The sequence below is a fragment of the Sminthopsis crassicaudata genome, chromosome 3 (genome assembly GCF_048593235.1).
Source record: "Sminthopsis crassicaudata isolate SCR6 chromosome 3, ASM4859323v1, whole genome shotgun sequence".
In the NCBI taxonomy this organism is placed as follows: domain Eukaryota; kingdom Metazoa; phylum Chordata; class Mammalia; order Dasyuromorphia; family Dasyuridae; genus Sminthopsis; species Sminthopsis crassicaudata.
The window spans coordinates 620144964-620159464 of record NC_133619.1 but is presented as its reverse complement, the minus strand read 5'-3'; the positions used below and the strand labels follow the sequence as shown (position 1 = coordinate 620159464).

At 46.3% G+C, this 14501-nt stretch overlaps 2 protein-coding genes across 2 annotated transcripts in view; one reads left to right on the top strand and one right to left on the bottom strand.

Annotated features, from left to right (window-relative positions):
* Window positions 1-14501, bottom strand: part of MTOR (mechanistic target of rapamycin kinase) — a 110924-nt gene that overhangs the window by 54839 nt on the left and 41584 nt on the right. The window contains exon 28 of the mRNA XM_074306285.1: window positions 14287-14432. Within this exon, the coding sequence (XP_074162386.1) occupies window positions 14287-14432 (146 nt within the window). The remainder of the gene's footprint in view (window positions 1-14286; window positions 14433-14501) is intronic.
* Window positions 3714-9609, top strand: ANGPTL7 (angiopoietin like 7). Its single transcript, XM_074306287.1, has 5 exons — window positions 3714-4255; window positions 7728-7828; window positions 8144-8338; window positions 8871-9069; window positions 9348-9609. Exons 1-5 carry the CDS (start codon window positions 3886-3888, stop codon window positions 9515-9517), a joined length of 1035 nt encoding a protein of 344 aa, XP_074162388.1. The 5' UTR covers window positions 3714-3885; the 3' UTR covers window positions 9518-9609.

Here is a 14501-nt window from a genome sequence, read left to right as displayed (position 1 = left end):
AAGTTACTTATTAATACACTTACTAAACCTTAGGGGGTCCTTAATGATGCTTCATCACCGATGGTGGGAAAGGGAAAAAGCCACAGGGTTTTCAGAATAATTTGCCTGCAGAAAATATATGTCATGGCCATCAAAGAACAGTTGAGTGAAGAAGCCAACTGGAAGTTGGGGCCAGGGATTAGGAGAAAAAAGAATGCTCTCCTTTCCTCCCCAATATTCACGAATGCTTGCCTGGCTTCTCTTCCATATCAGAGTTTAATTTTCACCATTGGAACAATGCTGGGAAGAGGGGGTGCCATCATGTATCATAGGCCAGGCCTGGGGTCAGGATGATTCCTCCAAGTTCCAATGGGGCCTGGGCCCCATCCTGGCTGCGTGACCCTGGACAGGTCACCTTACCCTGTCTCCGTTCCCCGTCCCTAAATGGGCTGGAGAAGCTCACTGCAAGTTGTTACTCTTGTATCTTTGCCAAGAAGACACCCCTCAAGTGGGTCACAGCGAGTCGGACCCGACTAAAAATGACCAAACCATGACAGAAACGCGAGCCACAGTGGGACACGGGGCTCTGGAGAGGCTATGGCCAGCCCGTGGACTGTCCTAGCCCTCGACACCTCGCCTCTCCGAATGGGCCTGAAACTGTGCGGGGCTGCTGGTCACACTGGTGACTCGGCGCGCCGTCTTGTACTTGTGAAGCCGGGTCCTGGGGCGTTGCACAGCAGGCGGGAAGGGATGTGAACCGGTGACCTCTTTCTAAGCTGGCATCCACCCACTAACAACTTCTCCTTGAGTCCAGCCATTTGGCCAGTTCTGTAAGCTCCTAACTGTACGCCATCTAGAACTAACGTCTCTCCATCTCGTCCACAAGGAGCGTACGGGAGGTGGTCAAACATTAGCCAAACTCCACGAATAGGACCTGTACCAAATCAGTAATTTTGTCCAAAAAGGAAATTGGAACAATTTGCTGTTCCCGATGAAGACATGCTGGGTTTGTTTTGTTTTTAATCCCTACTTCCTTAACAAGTTGGTTCATCAACCATCCTTTTAAAAATACATTCTAGAATTCTATTAAGAATCAAAAACAATCTCTTATGACTTATGGCTTCCAGCCTACATTTTCTGAAAAATAGGACCCTTGCCTTCTCTACTAATTCTATGGGATCTCTTCTGCTCTCCATGATCTTTCAAAGATGAATGACAGTGGGTTAATACTCATATCCATTGCCCAAGGACAACTTTCTTCTGAACTTAAAGGCAGCTGGATGCTCACTCTCTATTCCCTACTCATTTTGGGTATCAGCTCCTGCCCTTTTGTTTTGACCTTTCTAGTCTAAAATATTTCTTCCTCAGCAGAGAAAATGAGTTTTAATGTAGAAATGACTTCTCTCTCTGTTCTTGGCAGTCATCTATCTACCCACCATAAGCAAGAGAAGGGGAATATCCTTTTTATGATCCTCCTAAGAATTTAAAAATCTTTGTTGCTTTTATTTGCCCATTTCTACTTATTAAGAGCTTTAACACTCCTGCCAGTCTTAAAATTGTCATACTTTCACATTCATTCTGTTATCTATCATTATTTACATTGTTTTTTAAAGATCTAAGTTGATCAATGAGTTCCTTGTGCACATACATTTTTTAGACACACCTTCCCTCTTCATAACTGTTCCTTTTTGTATTTCCAGAATTTCCTTCTTGAAAACTTACTACCTTTCCTGGGCTGATTTCCTCTAAAGAATTTTAGTTCATGGAATTTTAACTCTTTGAATTCTTTGAAATTTACTCTCCCAAAATGTAGCCCACCACTCAGTTCATTCCAACATTCTTTTCCTCTTTCAAAAATTCTCTAAGAGGGAAAATACATTTCCCCCCCCCCTAAGATTCCCCTAATTTCTAACTTCTAAAAACTTCATTATAGGTATGAATGAGATCTGGGAAAAAACCTTCCCTTCACTGATTAACCCACCTTAAATGAAACTGTCAAGAAGGTAAGCAAGGAAATATTAGGAATTCTTGGGGAGGGGAAATGGAGAGAAGAGAGAAAGAGAAAAGCAAAGGAAAGGAGGAGACAGAGACAGGAGGAAAGAGAAGGAGAGAACAAAGGAAGGATTGAGAGAGTATGAGCAAACTCTAGCAGACGTCCAGATAATTTTAAATCTGGTGACATGGTCCATTCTGATTTTGATTCTTTTTTTTTTTTTTTTTTTTTTTTTCTTTTTCCCCTGAGGCTGGGGTTAAGTGACTTGCCCAGGGTCACACTGCTAGGAAGTGTTGAGTGTCTGAGACCACAGTTGAACTCAGGTCCTCCTGAATTCAGGGCTGGTGCTCTATCCACTGCACCACCTAGCTGCCCCGAATGTTTTCTTAATATACAAAGTTACTGCAACCTCTTTCTTCCTTTGTCTAGCCTGCTCCTTTTGAAAAAGATACCCTATCCAAACATTAAAAGTATCTCTGCTACAGAAGCTTCTTAAGTGCCAATGGGAACATTTTTAGGATAAGGCAGAGTCACTATCCTTTAGATAAAGAAGATGAAGGAAATCCTGATGGGTGTTTTAACAAAATTACGTGAATAAGTGTCTAGTGTGTGCAAGGCGCTGGGGATAATAAAAGACATAAAATGAAATAAAATTTCTGCCCTCAAGGAGTTTACATTCTCCTGGGAAGGCTAGAAGGCAGTACAGAATAACTTGAGGAGAATACTGACAACCAGTGGAATCAATGGTAGGCTTTTTTCAGGCTGATGGTCATCAGTGAAGGATTAGACTGTTAACCATGGTGACCTCAAGGAGTGTATCTGAAATATGGCTTCTACCTCAGGGATCCACAAAGTTTTGATTTCTCTTCTGCACTAAGACATCGTGATCCACAGTCACATGCATTCAAGTTCTGTATATACCTTCATGCAAAATGACAAGTCTTGGAAAACTAGTCAAACCCTATCTCCCATGGAGACAAAGTACAAGAGGAGAGAAATTCTATCAAGAGAGCAGGTCTTATGGGACAACGTACAACTTTTCTTTTCAAATCTCTCTAATCCTTGTTTTTGAGTTTTTTCTTCTAAGTCACTAGAAAGATTCCTAGTCTAAACTTCAAGAAAAGTTATAGGAAAAGACAGCTGAGAAATGTTTAAGCAGGCATAAGACAGTGCTAAGATCTAGGTAGAGCAAGGATTTTGCTGCAGAAGCAGTGATGATCAAACAAAAGAATAACCAATTTAGTTAAAAAAGGCATCCGCTGCTCTGCCAAAATGTAACACGTACAAGGGAGCTGATTCCCATTAACACAGCATGAATTACATTCACAGGACTCTGTGGGTGAATAGGGATTCTCCTTTCCAGTTGGATTCCTTCGGCTCTCACCTTATATAATTTTTAGAGCTGGATCTGGACCCTCTTCTGACCCCAGACTGTTCTCTAATAAAAGACCCGCCAGGCCCTGGCAGGGTCACAGTCCAGCAGGCTAAGCTAACTGGAAACTCACTCATTTCCAGGCCCCTCAGCCCAGAGACTGTTCCATCAAGGGAAGTGAGACTCATGCTTTCTCTGCTTCGGCCCCCCGCTCCCCCTCCTTCTGGCCTAAGTTTGTAGGACTCCACCCCATAGGCCCCTGATCCTCCCAGAGGAGGTGGGAGGGGCTAGCAGCAGGGCCACAGTGGGGGCGGAGGTATGGAAAGAAAATATATTTAAGATGAAGGCTTTAGAAGGAGGGTTAAGGAATATCCCTCAGGAACTCAAACTTTGTTGGGGGACAGAAGGGCCTTGAAAGGAAAAGAAAGAGAGCATTGAGGGATAAAAAAAAGGCTGAGAGCCCACTGAAGGTTCCGATTTTCTAGAATTCTGAGCAATCTTCAAGAGTTGGCTTGGAGATCCCCCAGCAGTCCCAGATCAAATGCCGACCATGACGCTCTGCTCTCTGGCCTGGCTCCTCGTCTTGACCCTAACCCTCTCCAGTCAGCCTGCGTGGCTACAGAAGCCCCCCAAACGCAAGACACCCGCCCAACTCAAGGCTGCTGCCTGCTGTGAGGAAACCAGGGAACTCAAGGCCCAGATGGCCAATCTGACAAGCCTGCTGGAGGTGCTGAGCAAGAAGCAGGAGAGCGACTGGGTCAACGTGGTCATGCAGGTGATGGAACTGGAGAGCCACACCAAGCAGATGGCCACTCGCCTCACGGAGGCCGAGAGCAAGTTCTCCCAGCTGAACAATCAGATTGACATGATGCAGCTCCAGGCAGCGCAGACTGTCACGCAAACCTCGGCAGGTAAGGAGAGCGCTTCCCCTCCCCAGCCAGATCTCTGTCCTCCCAGGCACTCCAACCTCCCCCAGACTTCTCCACGCAGGGAGGGTCATGCACTCCCACCCCTCTTCACCGGGAGGTCAGCCGAATACTCCTGTGTTTCTTCTTCCTTTTAAAAGTTTCCCTCAAACTTCATAGTTTGCCCTTGTTCTCCCACCCTCATGAGACAGGAAAGTTCAAACGTGACTTTCTCGGTACTGAGAAGGGAGGCAGTGGGGCCAAAGTGCACAGTAAGAGAACCTGTCTCCATGCCCATGGATGTGGTCCACATAAAGAAACCAGTGATACTGAGGCTGCCATTGGCTGTCCTGGCAGTAAAACATCTTCGCCTGCCAGTGAAGACCTGGGACCTTGGCTTTTCCTGCCCACGCTAACTAGCACATAACCAATCAGACAGAGCCAAAGCTTTTCAGAGTTAGTTTTTCAAATTCAGAAGGGACTGGTATCAAGAAGTTTCCCATGATCTCCTACTCCTGTCTCTTCCCTAAGTTCACCCACAAACTAAATGGGCATAGGGCTAGAGGGGAGGCTTCGTATGGGGATACACCCCATCATCCTCACCCCCCAAAGTGTGCACTCTCTAACATGAGAGATGCTCTTTGTGAATTGTTTCAGTGGAAATAACCCAAGATTCCACTGCCAATACCCTGCTGATCAGCCTGAATTTTGGCTTTGCTGATCCTTGAGAGGCAGAGTTGCACTCCATCTCTGGGATCTTATGCAAACTCCTTCCTGCTTAGTTCCTGCCAAAACTTGAACCCTGATGGAAATGTGTTTGAGAAACAAGAGTTACTTCCATGCCCCAGAGAAGTGGAAGAGGACTTCAGTAGCATTTGTTTTTAAATGATCAAGCAAAAATAATTTGCAGTTTCTGTTTGGCTCAGTCTAGCTGATATTCAAATTTGTTAGATGTTCAAATTTGTATCTGTTAGAACCAGAGTTTTTATAGTAGATATTTATTTGCAAGACGACTATGGTTCTGTAGTTTCCTATCTTTCCCCTATACCAAGGGAAATTATGGCTCATTATGGATGAAAGGGCAAAGAAAGATTTAAATTTGCAACAGTAGACTAACTCTAATGAACAGGTCACTGGTTTCAATTTGGTTTAAGAAAATATTAAGATGAAAGAATCTCGCAAACTTGTAAAAACGGGTCAACATGCAAAAAGTTATTTCTAAGCATCTGCATCCTGAACCTGCCTTTGGGATTACCTATGCATCTTCAGGCCATTTTATAGATTAAATACCGATCCCACCTGCAAAATGAAACCAGGTTAGTGGAGGAATCTGAAAATACCACTTTTATCAGCTCTTCCTTTCTTCTAGTTCCTTAAAACTCACTCTGCTAGCTGTATCCCCCAGAAAAAGAAAGTCCTCCCAGATTGGCTCCACACTAATCAATAATTGCTTCTTCTCTGGAATTCCTGAGAGGAATCCCACCATGACAGGGAACTCTCCCCCCGTCCTCCAAATACCATTCCTTCTGAGATAGCCTTCTCCCTATGGTCTTGTTTGGATCTAGATATCTGCACGTTGTCTCTCCAAATCGCAGGTCCCTCAAGGGCAGGCCCTAAGTTTTCGCCTTTCTCTGTATTTGCAGCACTCACTACTGTGCCAGACAAACTACTTCTTCACTGAACTGACAAAACTATCGGGGGTAGGGACCCCTTCCGGGTATAGTGGGAAAATAATCCCAAAGTGGAGAAGGGGCCAGCAAAGCCTAACAAACACGCAAGACTCCCATTAATCCAGTTCTCCTCATAGGAATTAGAGAGATACTACAAGGGACAGCTTGCCATCCAAGGAAAGATCTGGAGTGTACCTTTCCTTGGGACCCCATTCACTCTTCTGCCAGCTTTCTGACCTCTAGGAGATTCCCTATTTTATTGCCTCCGCAGACTAGAAGAGAGATTCATAGGGACAGTCCCCTTCTTGGACAACATACCCATTTGTATGAAAGGAGACCAAGCAGCCCGAGATCATTTATATAAAACTATTCTGCAAAATATGAAATGTTGTATACATACGTAATGATCTACCTTCTTAATGCTTCCAGGTCCTCTCTTGGGGTCTTGCAAAGGAGTCACAGAATGACACCCATTGCACCCCCAGGGCCTGTGGGATTTTTTTCTCTGTGTCAAAGGCCCCCGGCTTCCTCCATGCTCTTCTTAGGGACCATTGCCGTTCCCACAATGCTCTCAACTCTTGCCCACACAGGAAGGGGAATGGGGAGCGGATATAAAACTAAGTGCGTCACATGAGCAACACCTTCAAGGACGGTCAAAAAATCACTTTCATCAAGGCCAGAGGAGGTCAATCTAGCCAATGCTTTGCAGTTTCCATGTTATTAATAATGCTGCCCCAGTGGCTCTCAAATGGTTAACCTGAAGGTGTTTTCATTGCAGCCTAAGAGCCTGGCATTATTAAAGATGCGAGAGAAATTAGAGTATTAAGTGGCTGAGAGATTAGATTTTAAAAGAGCGTGAAATCCATCTCTTGTAATTATGGCCTTGGTTTCCATTAGCCGTTACCCTCTACAGAGGGCAGATGATGTAGGACACAGGCCCTCCTGCATAACACGGCTGTTCCATGCCACTGAGGCCCTTTTCCTGAGCCAGTCAAGGATGCACACTTTCATAAACAAGAGACGCATCTTGCCACTGCTCCCCTTACTTTGATACTGAATTCACTTGGGAGGAATTTTCCACTTTGATGCTTAGAACATTTGAAAATCTGATGGGAGAGATTTGGCATCTTTTATACTTAAAAGATACACTTCTAATTCAAATGCATTAAAGGAAAAAAAAAAACCCTCAAAATAAAAAAATTGTGGGCTTTGGCCCCAACAAGAAGCAGTCTATGGAATACGCGCAGCTGCATGGCAGCCACTGCAGGAGAAACATTACTTCCTGGCTCCATGCTAGGAGAACCTGTTTAGTGTTTAGAATCTGTTATTAAACAGCTGCGTTTGTGGCCCTGCTCAACTGCCAGTCATCTATTTGAGGTGGTTTTAAATCACTTATTTGAGTCTACTGGTAATGCAGCTGGGGGAGAAATCCTTTGTGACATCAACCGCCAATATGGAACAGGGCTAGGAACTGGATCTCTTATTTCATTAACACAGGGGATTCGCAATCAGTGCAGGTCAGTCAGCACGTTTTTTGGCAGCTTAGAGAATTAGTTGCCTAGAGCACTAATAGGGAGAAAGTGACTTTAATCCTACTCACACAGCCCATCCGTGGGAAATGAAAAGTCAGGCCTTCTTGACTCTAAGGTTAGCTCTCAGTCCCCTTTGCTAAGCTGCCTTATCACCAGATCACACTTAAATCAACTGAAAAACTTTTCCCCTCATGCCAACATGAATCCCTTTGTTTTAAGCCCAGTCCCTCATGCTGACCCGCTCATCCCTGTGGTTTCTGCTCCACTCTCAAACAGACGCTGTCTACGACTGCTCCTCACTCTACCAGAAGAATTACCGCATCTCCGGGGTGTATAAGCTGCCTGCTGACGAGTTCCTGGGAAGCCCTGAACTCGAGGTGAGCCTCTGAGCATCTTACTGACATTCTCCTTCCTCCTAAGTTCCCACCTCAGCACAGATAGAAACCGCAGACATTATTCACACCTCAGAGAGGGAAATGGAAGAAATCTACTAGGAAGAACAGCAACGATATAAAACCAAGCGGGTGGATCTTCCTGTAGCTGCCCCCAAAATGCGATTTCTTATCCAAGGCATGAGGGCCTTCTGAAAGACCCTGAACCCTGCACCCTGAACGTGAATCACTCATTGTGTGTGTGTGTGTGTGTGTGTGTGTGTGTGTGTGTGTCTGTCTGTGCCATCCTGTCCTCCACAGGTTTTCTGCGACATGACAACTGCAGGTGGGGGCTGGACCATCATCCAGAGACGGAAGAGTGGTCTCGTCTCTTTCCACCGTGACTGGAAGCAATATAAACTGGGTTTTGGCAACATCCGTGGCGATTTCTGGCTAGGGAATGAGAACATCTACCGCTTGTCCAGGCGCCCAACCACTCTGCGAATTGAGATGGAGGTGATTATTGGAATAGGTTCTAGAAGTAGAGACAAGGAGCACAAAGCAGGATCTGGGATGAGGGCAGGACACAGCCTGCCTCTGGTCAGGGAGGCCGGGCTCTGCTTATCTTTCGGGAGAGTTTATTCTGGTCAAAGGAATTGTTCCCTTTAAGACAAAATCATATATGTATAGCCAGAGTACTGTTCCCCCGAGGTCCTCCAAGATGAAGATTTATGTTTTTACATTCATCCTTATGACATGGCTGAGCAGGGAAGGGCAGCAACTGATTATGAGCTATATTCCACAGACAGGGTAATGAAGAACAGAGAACAGAGGCTGGCTCAAGGTTATATGCTGAATCCAGTAATAAAGCCGGGTCTAAAACCTAGGTTTCCTGCCTTCCAGTTAAGGAAGGAACAGAGATAACCAAGTTTTCATAGATCCTCTGCCAGAAAAGATATAAGCTTAATAAAGAAGACACAATGCTAGAACTCTTAGAAAAGGGTAACTGGTAAGCTTCCTAAATAGGACTCTTTCCTCTCTCCACCAGGACTGGGAGGGTGACATACGCTTTGCTGAGTACAGCCACTTCACCTTGAGCAACGAGTTGAACAGTTATAGAATCTTTGTGGGGAACTACAGCGGCAATGCCGGGCGAGACGCCCTCCTGTACCACAACAACACAGCCTTCAGCACCAAGGACAAGGACAATGACAAGTGCTTGGACAACTGTGTCCAACTCAGAAAAGGTGAGATGGGAGGGAAGGGGGGCATCCTGACTGAAGGTGGTTCTAGCTGGGCAGAGAGAGTGAAATATCACTGACATTTAGAATGAGTATTTTCGTTACAGGCTAAAATATGTTTTTCTATCCTGTTGTTCAAAATCAACATGACCTATCATTGGTACCATATGTCACCTAATATCAAAACACTTAAGACCAAACCTTTAAAGTTCAACCCCTTCATTGAGACCCAGAGAGAGAGAGGTGACACAAATTTATTAAAACTGATCTGCTTCTTCTGACAGGTGGATACTGGTATAATTGCTGCACAGACTCCAACCTTAATGGGATTTATTATCGCCATGGTGAGCATAATAAGCATACGGATGGCATCACCTGGTACGGCTGGCACGGCTCTAGCTACTCCCTCAGGAAGGTAGAGATGAAGATCCGCCCTGAAGACTTTGTACCCTAAACAGCAGCTTGCACTACAAGAGGGGTGCAGAATCCTCGGAGACAAATAAGACTCGGGGTGGGCAGTGGGGTAGGGAGGGGAAATCACAGAGAATCAAGCACCAATGAAATCACTCATTTCAACGAGAAAAGTACAAACCTTAACAGGCTCAAAGAATCCAAGCACCAGTGTCACATAATCAGTATCAGCAGTAGGGACAGCAAATAGGGAGAGGGTATTCTTCTCAATGGGTCAGAAATAGCTTAGCCTGTGCTTTTGGACACAGCAGCAGCTCCAAAGACATCCTTTTCCCACGTGATTCTTGTTTCAAGAGAAAGTAATTGGGAGTTTATGGCTTGCACTTTCTCCAGGGCCAGGATTAAGCGAAGACAGAAAACAAATCTCTTGCTAAAATGAACTGTATCATTTCAAACCACAGGAGAAATACCAAAGGTTGGGGACAGAGTGAGGGTGGCAAAGAGTTCTATTTCAAAACCCAATGAAATTGCTTTTGGGCTCAAAGATTCTTTAACAGAGTAATTGCTCTGTTGAAGGTGAGCAAGCCCATGTCTTAGCTGCTTAGAGGAAACTCCAGGGGAACAGGGTTTTGCAATCAGAGTCTCAGCATCTCACCTTCTTGTTCTCAATCATGGTATAGAACAAAAAGGAATGAGACACATAGAGGGATTCTGGGTGGGAGTCAGAGGTATGGGGTCACTATTATTTCTTACAAGACTAAATGGGAATAAGGAAACTGCTGGGTACATGGGCTGCTGGTGAGGCGTAACACCACAGTCCAATGGAAAACAGCAAACTGAGCCCGGAAAATTTATACAGAGATTCCATATAGCAAGAAATATAGTCAGAGAATTTTAAAATTAAAAGTAGACATATTTCTTTTAGTAACTTAAAGCTCTACTAGAACCCCAGTTTAAATGTTCCATAATGCCATAGTTTTTCTATCTTTATCTCAAAATTGTCTACAACAAGAATTATGGAACCTTTATATCAGAGGGAAAAAGCTTAAATCAATTCACTGTACTTAAGTCATTTGTAAATAACAAGTTTGGTTCTCGGATGCAGTCTTTGTTTTTAATTTAAATATTACTGGCTTGGAAACACTGTTAAGCTGTTAATAGGTTGAAATCGCAATATATTTTACTATCTTAGGTAGGCAGGAATCTGAAGAATGAACTCAAATTCCTTCAGAAAACAGACTCATAATGTCTAAAAATGTTCATAATTGACATATCTGTTGTCGCTCATTTTGTAAGAAAAGGGATCAATTGGAGGCTTGACTAATAAGAGTAGCTGAAGGACAGAGAAGGGCGATATCAAAGCTTGTACTGTACATAGGCATCTGACTTTGTAAAATCTTTGTTTTGTGTTTTAAGTGTCCAACGTTCTTCTGTCTCTACAATAAACTTTTGAACCCACAGTTTCTTTAAATTTCTAGTCATTATCTATCCAGTGCATTTATAACACAGCATGACATAACGCCTTCAGAAAAATCAGAGAGGCTTCGTAACAACAACTAGCACTTAGTTTGTAAAGCATTTTATAAATATTCCCTCATTTGATTTCTGCTTATTGCAACAACTCTGGGAGGAAGATGCTATTATCTGTTTTACAACTGGGGAAACTGAGGCTGAGAGAGATTCGATCCCTTGCCGGGGTCACTGGGTCAGGCTTGAACCTGGGCCTCTCTGACCCCAAGTCCAGAGCCCTAAGCCCTGTCCTGAAGACGACAAGAAGGGGCCCAGCGTGCTTCTGTCCACCTGGGTGGCAGACACTGACAAAAGATGAGCAATGGGTGTTTCTAGATACTGTTTCAGTTGTTGGTCTCTTGTTAAAATTCCTCACATCTTTCACTATTTTATCTCAAAACAGACTAGCTCCTTTACGTACACCCGAGGGAGTTAACTGTACACACAAACAGGGAGGGTGTCTTTCCCAAAAGCTGGGTCCAGAGTGAGGAGGCGCTATCTGCCCTACAGGGCTGCTGCTTTCTTCCTTGTTTCTTAACCATGGTTAGCTTCTGACAGACCCATTTCCAATGCTCTCTCAATGTTGCCTGCATTTAAGATTAGAAAGATAGGGAATTCAAAGCAGAGATAACAGTGGGTTGCTAGGAGTTGAGGCAAATAAAGAGAGCAAAGAACTAAACAAAAAGAAAGTTTGGCTTCCTGGGAGGTGGACACTAAAGAAAACTTCCGAACATAATCACTGGGTTTGGCACAATTACATGGAAAATTTCAAGGGGCCAACAAGCAGACCATCCTTTTAGGATAAGATGGGGGGAAAAAAAAAGCCTGGAAATAAGAAGAGGAAGGAAGGAACTCTATTGTTCAGGATCCTTGCACAAGTGGTGGGCAAATCTCCCTTCTTCCTTCTCCTCAGTGTGCCACTAGGACCGGGACAGGAATGCTGTCCTGTGTGGTTTGCTTTGATATCTGGGAGAAAGTTCCTCTTGGGAAGAGAAAGTACTTTGTTGTTAAACAGGAAAAATGTTGCCAATCCACTAGCCTACAATGGGTTCTGGATCTTTAGGAGCACCTGGAGTCTGTGATCAGCCACCTCTAATGGTTTCTTTCTTTTCTCTTCTCTGAGCCCGAGACTTCTCCATCTCACCCTGGCTCTTGGGTGCGATCCCAAGCCTGAAGGGGCCGTTTCTGACCTGTGCTTGCCCCTCGTTAGGAATGCTGGTGGCCCCTGTGCTCCAGGGAGGGGGGTACCAGCATGTGGTGTCCAGCTTAGTACAGACACCTGACCCGATTACAGCTCAGAATCCCATGCTCATTTGACCAATCTGCCTCTACCTCCCTGGCACAGCAGGGGCACCACACGTGAATAACCCATTCTTTCCTAAAAAATTCATAACGGGGGCGTGCACGCAACCCACACATGTCTTTCCAGACGGCTGACAGAAAAGGTGACCTCTCCTGAGAACAGAGGCAATTTCCCCAGCTGCACGGCCCTTCCTAGCCCCGGGCTGCTGGCTTCAGTCTGGCTTCCTGTCTGGCCGCTTGTTTTTACTGAAATCTCAATCAGGAGAGTTCAAAAAGAGGGCGACTTGTCAGAGCTCCAGGTGGCAGACACAGGGTCACCCTCCAGCGTGGAAAGGGATCCCGGTGAAAGTAAGAGGCAGGGCCACCGTCACCTGCGTGCGAGCCGGCCCTTCTCACCGGGCCAGGGTTCACTGTGATGTGAAGCACCTGCTACATGAAAGCACGGGGCCTCAGGCTGGGGGCCCAGGAGAGGCCCAACGGCAATTCCTGTTCTAGAGAAGCTTATGTTCTACACAACTGCTCTTCTCTGTTTTGTTAGAAAGGGTGCTCAATAGATATTTGTCAAGTGGAAAATGAATCGAATTTCCTATGAATTATCTTGGTCAAAATGACTCTGAGTGGCTTTCATTTATTTTGTCCTGAGCGCCCACAAGTGCAGGGTTAGTTCAGCCTACAGGCCGCCTTTCAGACTTAGCCTGTCCTGGTCATGCTGCTAAGTATAATGGAAAGAAGTGTGCCAGGTGGGTGTGACTCAGATAAAAGGGTCAGCAGTGAGGGCAGCCCCAGCGGCCACAGGGAGAACCTGGGAGCCGGAGCCAGAGATTAGTTAAGGCATCAGCACACCAGACCAGAACCAGGATCTGAGAGGATCACGACACGAAGTCAGAAAGGGCCAAGACTGCTCTACAAGGAACGGAGTCTGAAAACAGGAGCTCTGGCCTGAGGGGCCGGGGAAGGTCTCGAGGTCCCTGAAAGCTCTCTCTGCACTCAGACCAATGCTGTCCGTGACTTTGCGTCAGGAAGATTCAAAGGATCTGAGGCTGCCCAGCCACGCGAGATAAGCGGGTAATGTGGAAGGGGGTGCAAGGTAGCCTAGGAGCCAGGGCAGCGCTTCATGGATGGGGCCCCGGCCTGCCTGGCTCCTGCCACACCATGCACAGCAGAATAAACCCCTGGGCTCAGGTGGAAGAGACAGAGTTACCTTGAAACAAGGGCTATCACCTCACGGGCGAGGCCTGCTTTTGAAAGCCTGCTCCTACCTTCCCTGGCTCGCTCTCTGTCTCCCTCTCAGAGGTCCATCCTCGAAGCCAAAAGCCTCAGCCAAGAGGAGTCCTCAAGCACCTAAAGAGCTTCCCGAGTGAAGCGATCATGCCGCCCGGCAGAGCCCAGCTCCTCCCTGCACTGCGCGAGCCAGCAAGAGGGGCTCAAAGGGTTTGTCATGAAGGGATAAAGAGCACCCGCTCCCTGGGAGAACTCCCTCAGAGCAGCTCTCAGTCTCAGGATATGAGGCGCGTGGGTGACAGCCACCCAGGGACATGAATCCAGACCTCCAAGGGCACGGGACAGAGGAACCCACACGGCCAAAGCTAAGAGATATGCAAGCCCACCCTGCCCTGCACAGGAGGCACTGGACGATAGGGAGGGGACCACGCAGCTCCTTCTGCACTGAGCAGAGTGTCCACTCCAGGGACCCTCTGCAGGTCTTACAGATCCTCATCCAACCAGCAACACAGGGAGCCCCTCGTGCTCAGTCTGAGGCGGCTTTGTAATTGCTTCCAGACACCATTTCATCAGTTGGAAAAAACACACACTGGCAAACAATGGGAGCTCAGGTGCTGGGCAGGCCCCAAATTACAAATCTGTGGGAAGACTGGTGAGCGCCACCTGCAACTTCGATGGGCACAATGCACTGTCTGAAGCCCTGAAATCACTGATATGAACTGGAATTGGGGCAAAGTGGGAAGAGGGGACAGAAGTCCACAAAGCACTTTCAGGGCCTACCTGATGAGAGACTCAAGGATGGCGGGGCTCGGGCCCTTCTGGAACTCCAGCTCCTTGTAGTGTAACGCTTTGGCATAGGCGCGGCACTTGGCCGCTCGCTCACCCAGCAGCACGATGCCATTGTCATCTCGGAGCGGCAGCGGACCCTGGAAGGGAGACCCTGAGCGTCAGAAAGACGGCCAACGTGGCTGGGACCTAACTGTCTCCTTGCCATG